The sequence below is a fragment of the Zonotrichia albicollis genome, chromosome 10, assembly GCF_047830755.1.
Source record: "Zonotrichia albicollis isolate bZonAlb1 chromosome 10, bZonAlb1.hap1, whole genome shotgun sequence".
NCBI lineage: Eukaryota > Metazoa > Chordata > Aves > Passeriformes > Passerellidae > Zonotrichia > Zonotrichia albicollis.
Window position 1 is genome coordinate 28,505,304 of NC_133828.1, and position 20,678 is coordinate 28,525,981.

The 20,678-nt window shown below is 38.0% G+C and overlaps 1 protein-coding gene across 4 annotated transcripts in view; it reads right to left on the minus strand.

The window, feature by feature from the left end:
- Positions 1 to 20,678, minus strand: part of CSRNP3 (cysteine and serine rich nuclear protein 3) — a 97,459-nt gene that overhangs the window by 59,897 nt on the left and 16,884 nt on the right. For 3 of the 4 annotated variants that reach the window (XR_012581980.1, XR_012581982.1, XM_074548567.1), the window contains exon 2: positions 6,158 to 6,329. Coding sequence is in view for 1 of the 4 variants with exons in the window: in XM_074548567.1 (XP_074404668.1) it covers positions 6,158 to 6,305 (148 nt within the window). In the remaining 3 variants the exon portion in view is untranslated. Of the gene's footprint in view, positions 1 to 6,157; positions 6,330 to 19,377; positions 19,537 to 20,678 lie in introns of those variants that run through there. The other variant, XR_012581981.1, reaches the window with a different exon arrangement.

Genomic DNA, 20,678 nt, shown 5'->3' on the forward strand with positions numbered 1-20,678 from the left:
ACTGTTACTCTGGGGCATACGTAGTTGATGATGAATTCATTAAAATACAAAAGACTCCACATTACAAAAAGAGTCTTAATTGGCTTTGATAGTGAACTGGGAAATAACAGGACTACAAACCAATGTCCTTGATAACTGCTAACTGGTTTTCCCCTTCAGAACAGTCATATCACTATTACGTAAGTTCAGACTAAATGAGCTGCTTATCTTCTCTCCTTTTTTTGTTTGGTTTCTCTGTTTGATTTTTTATGTTTGGTTGGTTTGGGTTTTTCTTTTTGCTTGGCAGGATTTTTTGCTGGTTTTGGGGTTTTTGAGATTTTTTTGGCTACATGTATTATAAAAACTCTGAAATATAAACTTTGAGGCCTGGATGCTGCCGAAATGCCTTAGTGCTATTAGCACTACAAACACATTGTGGTAGGGTAGCATCAGTAGTCACAGAGTCAGAGCACCAAAAATGCTGCATTTTTAGTGAACAAAATAATGATGATCAATTTTGTTGAATACCATCTGTGAAGAATCATATCCCCTCACTTGCTTTAATTCTTGAAAGCTCAAAACAGACAGATGAACAGGTAGATGATCTCAGGACACCACAGCAAGACTGCTGGGAAGCCAAACAGACAAACCCTCACAGAACAGAGACAGCTCGTGAAAGCTTTAGAATCAAACAATTAATGTAATTGTTTTGGCAAATTCCAAAGAAATTATAGTTTATTTATAGTTTCCCAACTGCATCGCTACAGTAGGAGGGAGAGGACTGAGACTCAATTTCTTTATATTCCTGTAAGGATCAGGACCTTAAATACACTTTCACACACAGTGCACATCAGAGGACTGCCCTGGGCACCAGGATGTCTCAGTAAGACTAAAACACACATGGGAGATGGGGCTGGTGTACAGAGGAAGAAGAAAGGAAGAAGTCAATACAGTCTCCAGCAAGCAGAATACTTTCCTTTTTTCCTAATGTTTCAATCAAAATTCATGAAATCTTTGCCCTTGGGTCAGTAATTTCCATGGATTCATTTCTCCCTGCAGTTTATAAAACAGCAACTACATGCATTTACTGTCTTATACTGGAGAAAATCAGTCTGTGTTTTCTGTATACAGATACAGGCTTTCATCTTAAGGAGGTCCAGGCCCCCAGTAGAGCCAAAAGTTCTAGTACAATACAAATGATGTAAGAAAAATTAGAATGTAAAACTCGACCACCAAAGTCTGGTAAGACTGCAAACAGAGATAAAATACAGTTGCATCTTTCTTGTAAGCATTAGAATGGTTTCATTATGAAGCACCAAGACAAAACACTAAGTTCATCTGCTTGTTAACTCTGCTTTGCAAGCAGAACTGCTAGTCTATTTAAAAAAAAAACACAAAAAGACCAACCAAGCCAAATGCCAGAGAAGGCTGTTTCCAGCTCACTGCTAGAGACTTAAACTCAGCATGTTCACACAAGCCACAGCTGTATCAAGTGATAGAGGAAAAAACCTTTGAGCAGGCACAAGCGCCTGGAAGGAACTTCCTTTGGAAGATCCACTACCAACAGAATCTGTGCTGTTATGTTGGAGTTAACTGCCCTCAGTCGTCCCTATTGCTAAGTTAGTGCTTGGTTAAATCAGAGCAAAGAGCAGAGGAGCAATGTTCAGAAAGGAGAAAACACTGTACAATGGCACCTGTATTGAGGGTGCTCCAGCCTGAAATTAGTGACAAAGGTCACTGTAATGGACAATCACAGAATGGTTTGGTTTGGAGGGGGCCTTAAGGACCATCTAGTTCCAACCTCCCACCCCTGGGCAGGATTCTGAGGATGAGGCTGCTCAGAGTCTCCCCCATCCTACCTGGTCAGTAAGACAACATACTCTGTCAAATCACTGAATCTAACTTGGCTTTAAATTTCAAAACATCTTTAAAACCATTTTTACACAGACCAGTAGGAAACATTTTAAACTAGTTCGAAATGAAGAATATGTACTGGTCATGGCACTAGATGAGGAGAGAGGATATAGCAATAATCTTTCTGAGGCTTCATTTGCTTTGTAAGAGCACATAAAGCAATTCAAAGAAAGCTGCTGAAGGCCACTGGGACTCTCACCAGTAATAAAAGTGAGCATTAGGATATAGCAGTCAGGAGAAAGCAAGCACAAAACTTTTTTCAGACAAAAATGAATCTATTCATAGTTATAAACTGGTAACAGAAAAATCCATTTTTCCCTTCTTTGTGATTTGATTCACCAATTATTTCCCTACAGAAGCTAGTGTAATGGTACCAGGCCACCCACAGCTTTCACTGGTATCCAAATGTTGTCATAATGCTTCCTTGTACCTGAAAAAAGGGACAGCTACTTTTAGTACCCAAGACATCTTCAGGCTTTTTTACCTTTAGAAACAACATTTTAAAATTCTGATCTTATTTGACAAAGATCATGGAGCAAGTCTTCACTAAAATAAAAATCACCTACTTCCCAATCTTATCATTTCTGCAGAGAAGGATTTTATCTGAGACTAGCTCAAGCTAGAAGTTAGCTGAAAAAAAAAACTTTGGAAATAATTTGAAAAACTGTGAGCTTAGGCGTGTTCATCCCTCTTTGTCAAAAAAGCCATGGTAATCATGATTTTGCATTTCTAAAATTACATGCATCACTGGTGAGAGAAAAAAGAAACTTCATATTCTTTGACTTTATAAATGAGACTGTAAAGTTATTAAAATTATTTTGCATATTGTAATAGCATCTAGAGAGAGCAACTGCTATAAAGTCTAAAACCGGTGGCTAAGATATGATCTGGTATAATTTTAATTCTGTAGAACAAATCAAGGACAATATCTAACCATCATGTTTAATTTTTATCCAATCTCACAGACAATATTCGATCAGCAAACAGAATCCCATACATTGTGTTAGCATCATTCTGAACTAAGAATTGCTGGCAAAAGATGGTTCCAGAGCTGCTGACAGTGCACACTCCTGAATACAGACCAGGCCTTATACATATGTCCTGAGTGCAAGGTACTTTTCTCTAATACATGCAGCACAGATACAGATGTGCCATAGAATCAAAATCAACACTTCCCAGTATTTTTCTAATTTGTTTTTGATATATGTTCCATATACATCAATGTAGTGAAAGAGGATGAGTCACTTTCAATGACTAAGAATTTGCAAACTCCTGGAGCATTAAATTCCTTTGATCTTGATAAGCTGGCTCGTTCTCATTCTGTTCATTACCCCCCCCTTTTCCCAGTTTTGAGCCAGCCAATCTGTAGCCCTTTCTGCAAGCTGACATATTTACCAAGTAAAATCTGTTACCACTGCTTTCCTGCTCTTACTGAAAAACACCCTGTTTCTTGTCAAGCTCCTCATCTTGGGGAACCTCCTTCTCTTTTCCTTCACATACGACATAGTCCACAAGCTCTCTTCCCACCCTGATGAGCTCATTATTAGCTCCTCTCTGTATTTCCCCTGTAACCACAAACTGTTCACCTGTGCATTCTGTTAATCTCTTTTTTTCCCACACCCACCTAATGTAATTTCATCATTAGTTCCCAAGTACAATTTTGCTGATGACTCACAAAAATTGCCTAAGAATCTCAAAAAATAATCCAGTTGTGTTGCTTTGAACCATGTCTTGATAAGTATCTTTCTCTAAGGGTTAACCTGGGAATGTCACTACCTACATGATTTGAAAAATATGAATGTCTTAAATTGTAAGCATAAATTGTCATTAATTTTCCAGATAATTATTTAGCAACTGTAACAGGGCTATTTTCTCATCTGTTCTGTTTGAAAAATTAGTGTATATGGAGCCTGCCACAAACAGGTATCTACATTTAGACAGCAATTCAATTTCAATACTGATTAGTAAAAAGCATCTTGATATTTTCACTCTTCTCCTTTGATGGAAAAATACTTCACAGCTCCAAAAAATCCTTTAGTGCTTGATTCTTTACCAATCAAAAAAATCACAGTTGTCATAGAAACTGTAAAAACTGAAGTCAGTCATGACATAACAACAGAGCAATGGAAAATGTCTGCAGGCTCAGGTTTTTGTACTGGAGGTATTTCTATGAATTTAACCAGGGAGTCTACAAGTTTCCAAATCTAACAAAGAATATTATAACAACAGGCATTATTATGGTTTTTAATAATCTGTTCAGAGTCTGGAAAGTAATGGCATTTATTGCTATTGCTCCTGCTCTACACACTGGCTACATTAACAGCAAACAGACTCTTCTCAAAACACTCAGTGCAAGCTTATGGTGTAAGGCAACTGAATTTCTCTGATCACACATCTTAGATAGCCTGGAGGGACTTTTGGTCAATGTTCTCAGCATTCCGGAGATCCCATTTTTGCAATTTTTAAGCTGACACAAACCACTTTAAAAATCTATGTTGCCAATAGTTTCTGTCTCTTACAAATGCTGTTCAGAAAAAGACTTCTATCTGCAGACCTCTGCCCCACACAAGACAGTTCAGCTCCATTCCAAACATTATCTCAGGCTTTTTCCCCATGACATGAAACTGTAAAATATAACTCTACTCCTGACTAAAACAGGTTACAAGAATCTTCTCCTCTCCATAACCAAGAGCTAAATCATATACCAACTTCAATTCCAGGGCTCTTCCTGCCTTTTATTGGAACCACTTGACACTTCATAATTACTAACTGACAGGGCTGCCTTACTGCAAACACTTGCCCTTCAAGCAGAGATCACCCTGCTGAAAAGAAAATAGTCATAATACACAGGAATATTACTGGGCTGGCCTCACTGCAGGTGAGCAAACTGATTAGCTGAACTACAAGTAAAACGAAAAGCAGTGATGTGGAAGTACTCAGATCTTAAAATAACCATCTCAGAAGCCTTGAATTAAGTTTAATGGAGAAATTTAAGGAAGTTATTTTTGTTTCAGCTGGTTTCCTCCAGCATATTGTCCCTCTGAACCTTTAATTTATTCTTTCCAGAAAACTAGGTACACATATTTTGAATAGAGAGCAAGCAGGTACTTGGATTCCCTATGCTTTCCTAGAATTGCCTTACATAAACTGTTTTATCATGATAGCATCTAGGAATTTCCAGACCTGCTAAACAACTTTAGATGCTCACACCACACCCACATTCCCACCCTGCTTAAGGATTACATTTAATGGGAGGGTGAGCATACTTGGTGTGTAACATGCTTTAGCAGCCTACTGAAGTTTCACGGGCATATATACAGAGAAACTTTCCAGCTGCACCTAAGATAGAGACAGCAAAATTTGCCTGTTAACTTCCCTAACCATGAGTTTAGGAATTAAAACCAAAGCGAAATCCTGATTCCAGTAAAATAACCAGCAAACAACCCATGAGTGAAATAATAAACTTTTTTTACATGGAAAAAGGAAAAAAACTCAGAATTCAAATCTCCTTAAAAAGAACAGCCTGACTTATTTGTTTACTGCAGGGTTCTTATTAGAAGAGTACCTGATTCACACAAGTCCATAAACCTCAGTGGGACAGAGACAAATATATTTCTTCTGTTACCACAGTTGAGACCCTAAAGTTCTGTGGCATTCTGTCACAGACTTTACACTTAAAATACCCCTCAAGGCTTCTGTATGTCATAGCACAATTACTGCACATGTACATGCATATGTACACAAGCACATGTACACAAGTGTCACTTGAAAAAGCACATACACAAAAGCATAACATACATAGTTATGCATATATGCATGTGAACGCATGCATGCAGACTTCCATCTTTAATTCTGAAAAAGGCACGTTCATTTCACATTACTGCCAATATTCCCCCTTCTCCCAAATCATCACCCAAAATGGAAGACATTCTCCTATGCTTAAATGGAAGACATTCTCCTATATGCTTAAAACACGTCACACTAAGTAGATGTGAATGATAGAGCACAAACATGGAACTGCCTCTGAAACTCACACTGACATTAAAATTTTCACAGAAACAATTACCAGAGGAAATAGTTATTTTTTTCAAAAATAAGTACTTCCTCAGAGTGCCAGAATTTAAATGTAATAAAACAGATAAAATACTTAAAAAAAAAAAAAAAACAGCAGAAAGCTTTCACTGTATTTCTAACAAGTCAAGTGAACCCTTCTTAGCTTGTGTCAGACATAGCATCCTGCCTTACACACCCCTTTAGTACTTACGGGTAAAATGATTAGAAACAGATGGATGGACATTACTTCCACTGTCAGCACTTTCACTGCTGGAAACATCATCATCTGATTCCCACACACATGAGCAGGGTGAGGTTCCACCAACTTCTTCAAACTTCCTCTTTAAAATCCCACTCATTGCTGCGATGCTGTCACCATGCACCTGTAACAGGAACAGAGGCAATGAGGCACTGAAACATGCAGCTACTTTGCAGGTCTCCCAGTTCATCTATCATTAAAGACCTCACCTATCAGTCAGATACCACCACCTGCAGCTAAATGGCTCCTTAACTAAGAGATTTAAACAGATTTTCCAAGAAGGAATCAAAAAACCCACAACCTATCATCAGTATATTTATCATCACACTGACTTTAAGACAGAAGGTAAATGCTACCTGTATTCTACCAATGCAGAAAATTCTACAGCCAATCTTATACATATATACATATATATTCAGTTATGCAGCAAATTTAGGTCAAGCATAATACTCCAATGAAATTCATCAAAAATGGACCTTTATATAAGACTTAAAAACTTACTTGGCACCAAGAAACATTACATGACAAAAATTGTTTTTTAATAAATACAGTTCAGCAAAAACCACCTTCTCTTTTTTGATTTATTTTAAATGTCTGATTTATATAATTCTCAGTACTAACAAATGCCCACAACTGCAATTAGATTTGAGAGCTGTATGAGATACTTTGCATCTTTCCAGGCCAGGCCCTTCATAAACAGTTCTGGCTCATTTTGTCATTTTCATTTCCTCAGAAGTTTCTTGCCTAGAATTTTTGAAATTCAGATATGAGTACTGGCACACAAGTAGACTATTTCCATTCACACAAGCATCAAAGGACTAGATCCATCCTTAAGAACCTGACTTCCTAATCACATTGCCCAACAAAGCCAGAGTCATGTTGAACATTCCTTATTGTTTCCTTTTCATATATAACAGCTGATCTTCGTATTTCCATTTATGGAATGCCAAGCAGAAAAAGATCAAAATATTTTTAAAGCAATTTTTAGATAATTTTAACACATCTGATAGGCTGAAACACTTTTTCTCTACATTTAATTAAAAAATTGGTTACTATCACCCTCATTACTGATTAATTCCTACTGCAGACTGAAAATTAATTCTAAGATCTTAAGTTAAAAGTTACAGATAATATCTACTCTCTGACTATGCTAATCAGTGGAATGCTGCTGTAAACAGCTGGGGAAAAAAAGGCTGATGTTTGATGCTTTTAAGCTTTTAGAATCAAAAATTCTCATCTGATGCCACTTGCCTTCGGCTTGTTAAGCTGCCAATTCAATTCATTTTATATCATAGTTATTTCTTCCAGTAAGCTTCACTCTACCTTTATGGATGTGTCTAATTTAGGGGAAATATTTCAGTATAGATGGAAATCCTGACATAATGCTAAGAACAGATGCTGCATAAGATGATCTTCAGCACCAAACTTGTTTGCATGCAGAGCACGCTAAAAATTAAATAACAAATATATTAGGGTTTCATACAGTCAGTCACACAGACTGATTTAAATACATATGCTCACCATGATGTTCTCAGCTTGTTTTACTATTTATGAAAAAAATGTTTTCCTGAAAGGGATTTCTTCAGGCTAAATGTATGACTCAAACAGAAGTTGCTTAGATCTCAACCTTTGCCCTTTTGTCCAAAGATGAATTACTGTAAACTGCAAAGAAAGCACTGTACTTTTATTCTGAGGACATGGAAAGGAGAGTTTAGCAGCACTTTGTAATAACCTTTGCAAAAACATAGGAATGCATTTTTATGAACCAACCTCTAATAAAAACACATTTACAAAAAAGAAAAAAGAGATAAAAGAATTAAACACACACCGAAACCCCACAATTATAAAGAATCACCCCCCAAGTACAGGTTTAAAAACAACTCCTCTGAATTGTCCCCCACATCCTCACTATATCTCTTGCCAACCACCTTTTCCATTGTCTCCTGCAGCGCTTACAGCACTGAAATTGTGAAATCACCATTATTTCCATGGCAACAGCCTGCAATATCAAATCCACAGGATTATAGCTTGACTGTAGAAGAGGGTAAAGAAGCAGCTGGAGTGTGAGAAAGAAAATGCTTACATTCAAACATCTCAGAAGAGAGTGAGAAATGAGCTGACAAAGAGTTTATCATACAAGCGAGACCTAAGTCAAATCCATGTGTGAACCCATTGAAATTGTGGCTACAGGAGTCATGAGGTTCCAGGTCCAAAGAACATAAGTCATAACTGCACTGCAAGGCAAACCTAGTATCTGTGATCATCATGAGTGCACAGCCAGTCAGAGAGCAAGAGCTCATGTCGTACCCTGAGATGACTCCCAGACAAAAGCCCCTTTGTCAGACACTGTCTCCCACCAGTAAAAGCACACAGCAACTGGAGGGCTAAATGGTATCTTGTGCATCAGTAAAGTCACTGCACATAGTGAGAGTGTCAACAGCCACAACTGTTCCCAGCAAGTAGGAGAAACAAATATTTTTTACACCAAAGGACTTTAAATTTGCCTGGTTTTAGCATAGCCTACATTTGCAACAAGTGCCACAATCTAGCAGCAGCAAAGCCATTTCATTAAGATAATTTGTATAATGAACCAAAACAAATGGGTCTTAGGATTCCTGGAAATGACATAGGTTAGCTCTACATCACTAGCTGATCAAGAGAAGGTACAGGAGGCAACAGGGATACTGCAGAACCTGAGTATCACCACAACACAAAGAAGGCATAGCTAGCCATTACATATATTTAGTGTGACCGTTGCCTGATATTTGTTCTGAATCTCTTCCAGGAAGGTTACTGAGAAGGTTGTTTGACAAAGCAGTTGGGATCAAATTTAGGTGTTGCCACTTTCTTGAGATCTGTTGATTCTAATCTCTCTGTAATCAAGTCTCCCCAGGAATATGTTACATAGGGGAAGGAGATACCTCCATTACTCAAGAGCTTGGCCACCACAGAGAGAGATTAAAGAGTGTCTAAAGCTGTTTGTGCACACGATGTACCAGCAGGAGATCCCTTTAGAATAACATCTGTATAAACAGATGCCACTCCATAAGCCAATACACTTCAGAAAAAAAGCACATCTGCACAGCAGTGCAAAGGCATGCTCTATCTGATGGCATTATTATTTACACAGGCAACCTGCAGTACCTGAGCAAGACCGACATTTCCAGGAACTAGGACATAATAAACATGGGACACACAACCCAATGATTATGAAAGTGTGTGATACATCCCAGTGGAAGAATAAGCAACAGTCAAACTTCTAATAGCAGTGAGGCCACAAAGTTAGGGATATCACTAAAGGCTTCCTAAGTGCACAATCAGGGAATCAGGACAGAGAATTCAACTGAGTTTTCCTTTGTCCTGTACCATAAGTACAACTGAATAGGTAAATTCAGATTTTGGGGAATTAACTGAAGCAACTGCAGTCCAAAGAAATACAAGTTCAGTCTCATTTGAACAGAAGACCCTAGAGGTAGGTCTAATGGTACCAGGCACCAAAGACTGATACGAGTAAAATTTTCAATATGTGAGTGGAAAGCAAAACTATAAATAAGTCCCTTACCTGATAGGAGGAATCAAAAGGGTAATGTAACCAGGAAGCAATACAATTTTGCTAACACAAGTCACTTAGGGTATGTGAGACTACCATTATATAGGATGGGAATACTCTTCAATACACAGAAGTACTTCAGTAATACATATATTATGGAGTGAGCAAATGTATATAGGTATAGAATGCAGTACACAGAAGTCCATGTCTGACTATAGGAACCAAACAACAGCACATGACTAAGAAAAACAAATGGATGGTCAATCAATATTCTTGGACTTCCACTAAGGCACCAATGATGTTCAGCCTTCAGAGTCTGAAAAGTAACTGTCAGCTACAGGTGATGAGATCTGCTATGTCCAGCTTATCCATTCGGTTAAAAAGGACGAAAGTTGGCTTGAAAGGTTCAATTAGAAACAGACATTTCCAGAGAATTACTAAACAGCTGTCTAGTAGCTATAGCTGATTTGGAGCAGCATCCTTCCAATTCACAACTGAGGAACAAGCAGACACTGGAATCTTTCCCATTTGTAGATACATCCTTCACAACAAAAAAATCCTTGCACAGTGACGTGATACATCATCCTCTGCCATCCTTCTCACCATACTTGTGTGGCATCAGTCCACAGCAAGGCAAAACAAAGTTAAAGCAGAGGGAAAAGTACTAAAGCAAGGAAAATAAGCTAATACATTGCTATGAGCTCTAGGTCAAACACCAATTGCCTAACACAGTCAAGGACTCTTCAAGAAAGTGACAACTTGACACAGCAGAAGCATGTGGTGGCTATGGGCTGTGAGAAGAATATATCTCTCCTAAACACCCCCATCCATTTGTTACTCCTTCACTTCCTAGTTTGCCTACACCCTGATGAAACTACTCCTACTACTCCTACAATGAGATCATTTAGCCAGTTCTCTAGCTGCAGGTATGCTGACTGGGGAAGCAAGTCCTCAAAGCTCCATGGCAACAGGCTTTGCCTTCCTACGATGCCAGATACCTGGCAGGCACCCGATATTTAAAAATTTCAGAGGCAATATGGTATTACTAGAAGATAAAAATTCCATGTAAATGTGGGAGATATATTTCACACTGTCACAGTACTATCTGGAATCTACAAAGTAAAATAATATAAAAAGCCTGGCTGGTTTGACTTTCTCTAGTACCTAAAAAAGCTAGAAATTTTAGAGAATCTTGGTTAACAATCTCATTGCAGAAGACCTTTAGATATCTTCTTTAGATAGCAGGTATCCCCAAATCCCTGTAAAAGGCCTAAAAAGAGTGATATTAGGATTACTGAGTGAGTGGACAGGTGACAGTGCATTCCTGTGCTCCCAGGAAAAATTTTTTCTTATGATGCTGTGGTAACATACGCTGCCAAACTTGTTCTACAAAACCTAACGTAAGCTGCTGTATCTTCAGTGTCTCACTGACACCCATGGACAGTTTATATACTGGGCATGACATTCTATGCTATAGAATTTCCCTTTAGCCAGCCTGGGTCAGCTGCCCTGGCCATGCCCCACAAGCTCCTTGTGCAGCTCCTCACTGGTAGAGGGTAGGACACCAAGAAGTCCTTGACTTGAAGCAAGCACCACCTAGCAACTACCAAATCATCAGGGTGTTGTCCATATCATTTTCATACTGAATCTGAAAAACACAGCACTGACCCAGCTACTAAGAAGAATATGAACTCTGTCCCAGGCAAAACCAGGACAAGTCACAAAGAAAAATCCAACAATTTTTTCACATTAACCAAAATTTTCAAATAAATGTTTTCCAAAATTCAGTGCTATAGTCTACAGGTCATACGACATCATCTGGGACACTGAACCAATATGGAGCAGACCAGTGGAGAAATAAACATCAAGCATGTACCATCTGCAGTAACCATTAAAAAAAGATATGAAATAATAAAACAGAACCCTATTCAAATTATATATCCTCATGATTTAGAGAAAAGCTCATTTATAGAAATCAGCTATTGACTAAAGCTATGGAAAAATCAAGAGGAAAAAGAGCTCAAGAACACATTGGCATTGGAGTGAAGGGGGCTGGGGGACAGGGTATAAGAAATCCAACTACTTATTTCTTTGGCTTATTTATAAAGCCTTATTTTGTACTGATTTCCTCTTGAGACCTGATCACATTTCAAGATAAAATCTACCTGAATAAAAATTCTTATTTGAAAATAAACCCAAAAATAAACATTAAAGGTGGGCATTCAATAAATAACTGTCCTATGTATCACACTGCATTTTCCTCAAATGTATCAACTGAAAGTACAAAAAAATTTAAAGTCTGTAGCAGCAATACAGATTCACTTTTGAACATAAAAAACTTCTATGTAAATGACTGCAAACTGAACTAGAGAATGCAGAAAACAGATGTTACACATAAAACATTACTGCAAAGTACTCATCACAAACGTCTCCCACCCACTGGCCAGTCAGCATGTACTATAACATTCTAGGGTGACTTGGCAAATAATTCCACAGTCAAATCATGAATATTGATGCTCACAAGTCAAGATGTTTGGGTTATTTGTTGTGATTAATATTCTTTTTGAATTTAAGTCTTTTTCTTAGCCTGCTTCATTTTTTAAAAGACATTTTTCTTACCTGCTAAATGAATGTCAGCAGCAGAGATGGTTGTGAACGAATCGAGGTGGTTGCTTGGCTCCATACAATGCACTGAATTATTCTGCTCTTTGTGTAACTGACAGCTTTAAATTTGGGGGGGGGTGGTAGTCAAACCCAAAAGCACCTACAGTGACATCATCACTCACACAAAGAATATTACTTGCTTGTGAAAATGACTATTCACATAAGGAAGTGCATTAATGCAGACAAAAACCATTTGCATGAATGCTTGCAAACAGTGAACAACAGAGGTACATGAACATGAATCAAACAGCTGTTCAGAATTCAAATTAATGTTTGCAATACATGTTTTGCTGTATTTGGCAGCTCTAATCATAAGCACCAGTTGCCAGAGGTAGGCTCTGGTAGTTTCAGTACTACGATCTGTAAAATTTACAAACACATAGCAAGCTAATTCCACTTAAGAGACTACACTGTATAGGTACAGGGAATATCATTAGTATAATCTTACTCATATATTTTTGCTTACAGCAGTGATCAACAAACATTAAATAGGTAAATTCTTTCTCTCCTCATTTGCTTCAGCCTAGCTAAATCCATAGCACCAAGTAAATCCTGCAGGATAAGACTGCACAATTCAACCTAGGGAATGCGTTCTGGCATTGCAAGCCAAATCCTGCCAAGTCTGCTCTTTGCAGGGTTTCTATACCATCACTTTACAGTACTCGTGATTTCACACTTGAGTACTAATCCACTAATCTTCTAGACTGCCTACACATTGTTGTACACTCTTAACACATGCCACCTAGCTCCACTGGCAATGAATTTAAGATGCAGAAACGATGCTGACATATGCTCACCTCTCACATCTACAAGTGGTACAGATGCTGATAGATCTGGCTTCTTTAGTTTTCCAAAAGATCTCACATGGTGCTGCATGAACCAAGCATGCAAATATCCCCCTCTTCATTACCCAACACAAAAATCCTGCATACAGCAGCAGTGAAATGGTCTTCTAATTCTTAGCTACATCAATTGATGGCAACAGTTGAATGAAATGCTTGTATAACTCAGCCAACAGAAGAAAGTTCTATGCCAGTTTTCTTAAACTTTCTCTCAGCATGCTCCCCAGAGAACAAAATAAAATCAGTAAGAGGCATATTAATTCAACTAGGAAGCTGGGACCGTAGCATTCAGGTGTTCAGCAATGAAGGTGCAACCTGGTAAAAAGAGATCCAGAGGAATTCAGAAGGAGGGAGTTCCTCTCCATATGAGATTTGTCCACAAAAGCTGTTTGAGACAGTTTTTTTTTTTTTTTGTATTTAATTTTTAACAATTTTCTAAGCTTGCTACAGCAAGCTTTCCTCCACAGTGGAAAACAGGAGATTCAAGAGAAAGACATCCTGAAGCTGGGTCAAAAACTCAGGTTCATAATGCCTAACCTCCACACAAGTCATCTAGGATGCTATTAGCAGCACTGTCAAAGTCCTTTCCATAGTCTTGAGGTAACACTACTGAAGACCTGGTATTGGGCACTTCTCTTCTAGGTTTTGAGTTTTAATGATGAAATTTCATCACTTAAAATCCCTTTACCTAAAATCTCTGCAGAAGATTTCCTTTTATCCTTTTTTAAGAAAAAGAAATTACTACCTGTATCCCAGAAGAAATTTTCCAGTTTGTATGGATGCTCCCAGAGAAGGCTTACTACTCTTGGCATTGACTGTATTGCCGGACTGCTTGCAGCAAAGGTCTGGCCAACACATCTTTACTGCACCTCTTTATAAAAGAACATACAACATTTGGCTGGCTTAGCACCTTCCCAGCAACTGGAATGAGGTTCTGAGACTGGCAGCAGCGTACTTGGCACAGCAGCTTTGCATCATGCTGCTTTCAGCTGCAAGAATGGCAGTAGGGTTCAGCTCCATAATGAAGACTGGAATGCTATCAACTTCCTGAGTGCTGGAAATAAGTGCCTTTTAATATAAATTTTTCCCAGTTTAGCCCATGTAGTAATACTAATTGGCTCACTGCACCACCTTTTCATACTATTTCAGTGCTGATTTTCCATGCTGTTCTTTCAGGAACATCAATCTTGCACCCCACCTGCAGAGGAACTGCACAACATGGCAGGGAATCTTGTGTATCTGCTGCCAAAGTACAGCATGGCCATGACTGCCACATGCCAAAGGGGCCTTCCCACCTGTCCAGCCCCAGCACACATCACTCAGCTCCCTGTTACATCTGCATTAGCACCCAGCCTGGCTGCTCCTTCACCACTGCCATCAAAGCCACTAGAGAGGGAGCATGAATTCAACAGCTCTCCTCTTCTGCCCCATGTTCTCTGCATCCTGACACAGGGGGTAGCCATTCTCTACTCTGAAATATGTAACGTTGAATAGCTTTTCAAAAATCCAACCAACCAAAACAAAACAAAGTCACAAATCACTCAATGTGTCCAAATTCAGAGCCTCTGAACTCCAAGAGCAGCAGCATAAACTAGTAACACAAAACCATACTGCAGCATATTTGCAAAACTTGCTCTGAACTAGGTATTCCTCTTTTTTTTTTTTCTTCTAAAAATAGAGGAACAGACTCTTCCAGTTTAACATTTAAGTACTGAGGGATGTGTTCACAGTGGTGAGAGGAAAGTGTAGATGCAAATTTTAGGTAAAAAAGGACCAAATATTCCATACCTTGCTCGGGCTGCAATTTTTGACAATAATAGTACTATTTCTACATGACAAGATTTAAAAAAGGACTAACTTTAGGAGCTTAGAAACAAGACAAGTTGGTATTTTGCAGGTTTTCTGCCCAGTGGGAAAAGTGGTAAGACTGCCTTCACCCTGTGGTCTGGTATTAACTGTACAGCACAGCATTCTGTTCCCACATGAACAAGTAATGCTGAAAATTGCTGGAAAAATCTAGCCTGGCAGAATCCTCAGCTCATCTGTTTGCAACTTGCTATAAAAAAGTCAAACCAAACCAGAAAAAAAAAAAAAAAAAGCCACAGTACTTCCTCCATGTTATCATCACTATCTTTCACAACCTAGACATCACAGGCAATATGCAACAAACTTTCTCATTACTATTTTTATGAGATGAGAACTTCCACTTTTATATCCAAAACCCCAAGGATTCAAATTGGCAAAACTTGGCTACCACTATAAAATGCAAAGATGTACTTCTAGCAATGTATCATACCTTTACTTCCTCAAATAAGGTTTGGATTACTTATTATCTCCATAGAATTTAAATTACATACACGGGAAAACGAGGTTTAAAATTAAAGAAACTCATGTTTGTCCGCCTCAGTTGAAAACAAATTATTCTCAAGAAGACTCAAAAAACTTTCAATAATCCATCTAATTATCTGCTTTCTTAACATGTTGACATCTCATATAGAATGAAAGATACTGTATCTTTTCCTCTCATTCATTTTGCTGGGTAGAGAACTGTCTGGATGCATGGGCCCAGGGAGTGATGGCCAATGGTGCTGCATCCAGCTGGTGTCCGGTCATGAGTGATATCCCTCAGGGATCAGTGCTGGGCCTAGCCCTGTGTAATATCTTTACTGATGATCTTGATGAGGGGATTGAGTCTACCACTAGCAAATTTCCAAAGTTAGGTCAGGGTGTCAATCTGTTGGAGGTCAGGAAGAGCCTGTGGAGGGACCTGGGCAGGCTGGGTGGATGGGCCAGGCCAAGAGCATGAGATTCAACATGACCAAGTGTTGGTTCCTACAAATTTGCCACAACAGCCCCATGCAGTGCTACAGGCTGGGGGCAGAGTGGCTGGAAAGTGGCCCACTGGGAAAGGGCTTGGGGTGGTGGCAGACAGTGGCTGAGGGAGCTGGGGGAGTTTAGCCTGGAGGAGGCTCAGAGGGATCTTCCAGCCTGCAATGCGCTGGAAGGAGGCTGCAGCCAGGTGAGGGTCCCTTCCTCCAGGCAAGCAGCAACACAACAACAGGTCACAGTCCTAACCTGTGCCATGGAAGGTTGAAGCTGGACATAAGAAGGAATTTTTTCACTGTAAAGGTGATTAGATATTGAAGAGGACTGGAAAGGGAGGTGTTTAAGGAAAGACTGGACTTGACACTTAGTGCCATGGTCTAGTTAACATGGTGGTGTTTGGTCATAGGTTGGATTCAATGATCTCAGAGATCTTTTCCAACCTAATTGATTCTGTGATTTCAAGCAATCAAAAGCAAGTATTCAACTTTCACTTTAACTGACTTTTGGTACTTGTGATGCCAGTTAAAAATGGATTTTAGTATTAACTTGAAGAGGATTAATTATTTGTATGTGTCACAGTACCTCGTAATATTTTAATGCTATCTTTAAGACACTTCATAACAGGAAAAATGCCCTTTTCAATGATGAAAAATGAATCAGCGTACTGACTAACATAAACTACCAGAAATCATCTATATACTAACAAAATAAAAGAATACGAGGGGTATATTTAGCCCACTATGAAAATGTTTGTCATTTGTTCTGTTTTCTAGGCTCAAAGAGGAAGTCACCCAATGGAAAAGAAGCAGAAACAGAAAAAATTGGTATTTTTCATTTATACTGAATACCAACTAACAACAAAACAAGTTATGTTATGCAGAAGGAATAAATAACGAAGAATTGGATTAAATAATGTAGTATGATAGAATATCCCAGGTTGGAAGGGACCCACAAGGATCACTGAGTCCAGCTGCTGCAGGTTACACATTCTTAACTGAAAATAATTAATTCTTTAAAAGATGAAATTGCTTAGCAATGATAAGTAATTGAATGCTATTTCTTTCTTGTAACAAGTTTTGTAGTGATATAGGCTTTGGGTTTTGCTTAATGTAATTTAATATCTTACTTTAAATGGTTTACATGGTATTTCAGTCACCTGCACATACAACTGATAAGGAAGTATTTGCTAATATAATAAATAAAAGAAAAAAATTCTTTCATTTGCAGGTTGTTAACCTATGAAGTCAGTGCTTAAGCATACTTCTATCATGGACCTCCCTGGGAATAAGCCTGTATCTTCAAATATTATACAGCACCTTACCTGCATCTCCACCATGAATTTTTTAACCAACTTTCTACCTGCTTTCCAACTCTTCATCTAGTCTACCTCCCACTCACATGCTCCCTTCTCAGCAGGGTCTCCAACCAAGGCTAATGAGCTTATCTCATTTCCACTGAGCTGGTGAATGCTGGCAGCAGCTGACAGTGAATGCTGGACAGAAAATGTGAATCTGTAGTTCACATAGAATACCTGAATCATTAGAGAACTTTAAAACTAGTGACAGCACAGTAGTTTTATTCAGTATTTTTCATGCTGTCATTATTAAGCGGCAGATATTTTTAGCCACCAAAAGCCAAATCCATCTGCAGCAGCAGCGTTTCCAAGGAGACAGAATAATTTAAACACATGTGGAACTACATCTCTGTTTTCATCAACTACTCTGTTACTGGAGCACTTCTGAGTCAGATTTCTCATTTGATGGGGGAAAGTGATTTGAATACATGGATTTGAGACTGTAATTTAACAGTTGAGCTTATGCTTTGAGATACATATCCATTATCTACAAATAACAAATGTTAAGATACAACTCCACTATTTTTCAGTCAGTGTTATTTACCAGTTTTACATTCCAATATAACAAAAAAACTTAAACAAACAAAAGACAGAGAATAATTTTTTAAGCACTGATATTTGCTGCAAATTACTGATTTTTTTTAGCAAACATACCAGGCTCCATTTTCTGAAGAAACAGCTACGAGGAAAGGACACCACTCCCGATGGTAAGGTACATAAGTAAGTAGACAGTGGACAAAGCTTCTTCCAGTCCTTTTTAGCACTCATAAGAGTCCTATTGGCTAGTTTCAGTTTTTCTTTATGGCACAAATTTTTAGTAATTGTAGGTCTGCTTTTAGGGAATCCTCTCAGTGAATACAATAAAACTAGATTCCTGCATTTACTGATTTTAATCTCGGAAATCTATTAAAACTAAATTCCACCATTTTAGCTTTATAAATATATTTCATAAATATATATACACTCAAATAAGTTATAATCACAATTTATTTACATCAATTAATATTTTTGCTTCAAACCAGCAAAACAGGTACAACAATTATTTCCTACATGTAAAATGTAGAGCTAAGTCAACAGAGAGCTGACTCATTGAAATCCTTGGCCCAGTAAGGCAAATATCAAAATATCCTATTGTTTCAGTGGGGCTAGGACTTCTGCCTTCAGTCCTATATTCTCATATAATGTGACTTGATAAAGCAATCTACTTTCTGTACCAAGCAATTTATTCACTGCTTGCCATCTCCAGACTGCATGAACTAACAACTGCTGCTAACACAAACTCTGCAGAAGCAAGCTATTTCAACAATTTATTAGAACTCAAATGTAAATGCTGTAGGTACTACAAGATTTATCTGTCTCATACACATAATAATATGAACCTTTTTTTTCCTTCACAACAAAGATAATTTTATACCTGAGTTATCAACCACATTCATTCCAAACCTAAAAATGAGGCAAAAAATCTACAAAATCTCTTTCAGTAGTACTGAGGAGCCATTCTTACTGTTTGTTCACCACTAAATAAGACAGTTTCAGAAGCAGTTCATTTTCCTATGCAAACTCAAAGGAAGCATTTTTAGATCTTGCAGCACTCTCTTCCTGTTGGTAGCATACACTGTATTTTGAACAGTATTTCCATCACACAAAATGACCTCTCTTCCTACAGCTTACTGAGCAACTTCAGCATCAATGAGATGCACTGCGTGTCCTGTCACATGAGAAAGCTGCCAGCATCAGGCATGCCTATGATTTCACTGTTTATGGATCTCACATCCGTTGAAACCTCCAAGGCAGCAGAAATAATAACGGGAAAAGCTGCTTCAGAGTCATTTGTGAGAAACAAGCAAGATGCTTGCACATGCATTTTTATATCCAAGAAATGTTGTGGCAAGGATCAAGAATAGCTATTCATAACAGGAATTTTTTTCACCCTTACCTGTAAATCCGGTTTCTGTGTTTCAGCTCTGTCAGTGCAGAATGAAAGGTTTACTCCCCCTTTTTCCATCCATCAGACAGCAGCCATCCAATAACTGAAGTCATCCTGGCATCCTCTGGAACATGCTCTCTCCCTTATTTCCCACTCCCCACCCCCATCTGCAAGCTAGCAAAATGGGAAAACAGCATGAAGAAAACAACAAAAAAGCACATCTAAAAACCAGCTTTAATAAGCTACTTAGTAGTCAGTGAGGACACTCAGTACTAAAAGGTAATGACAAAATTTAAAGACAAGAAAAAAAAAAGTCTATTTATAAGCCTTCAGCTCCACTACTGAATAGGAATTTCTCCCTTTCAGCTCCTTTTTGTAAGGAAAAAACAAGCAAACAGCTGTAGGAACACAGTTACTGCCTGTATACATTCTTTGAGACTGACTCAGCTATCCAGATCTTCAGTGAAGAGTGCTGCTGTGTATTTAGGAAAGCTTGTGATTATCAAAATGACAGTGGTGCTTTTATACAAACAAGGATCTGAAATCTCAATGCAAATCAGAATAATTCAGAGATAGATGCCAGGAATTTCCTACAAAATATGTTTTCTTTCTGTTTGAGGCAGTATTTATAAAATACCTCAAAAAGAATAATTAGTAGATACCTTTATTCTGAATATTAGCTGCATAAAACTCTACCTGTATAACTGGTACATGTGCATTTATTTTACTGTATTTATAACAGAGTAGCCAATGTACAGTGTGCTGCATGAACCTTACACAAAACTTTCTACCTACATAAGAATTCAAATGCAGAGAATAACTAGGTGAACAATTTTCAATTAATGTGCCTGAAATATACTCCAGTCTCTTTGCAGCCTCTTAAATCAAGTTAGATTTTTTTTTTCCAAGATCAGAGATTTTTTATTTTCTACCTCGCTATATAAATCAGGTAGGTATCAGCTCAGTTGAAGACAACAGCATCACATTTAGTTTATGACAGTTTAATTACATTTAAAATCAAAATCAAACATGAATCTTCTTAGCTAAGATATCATTTACTGCCATATCAAAGCATTTGTACTCCAGGATTTCCCCTTTAAAGAAAAACATTAAGCAGCAGAAGCTGACAAATACCTTTGTGTTTACAAATTTTAATCTTCAGCTATAGTTTTCCAATAAAATTAACTGTGAATTCCTTTAAATACGAGCATCTGTTCTCTTCAATGAATTATTGATCTTTAACGACAGCAAGACTATACCAATTAGCATACTTTCACTACAAAGTAATAGCTGATTTAGCTTCTGAAAAA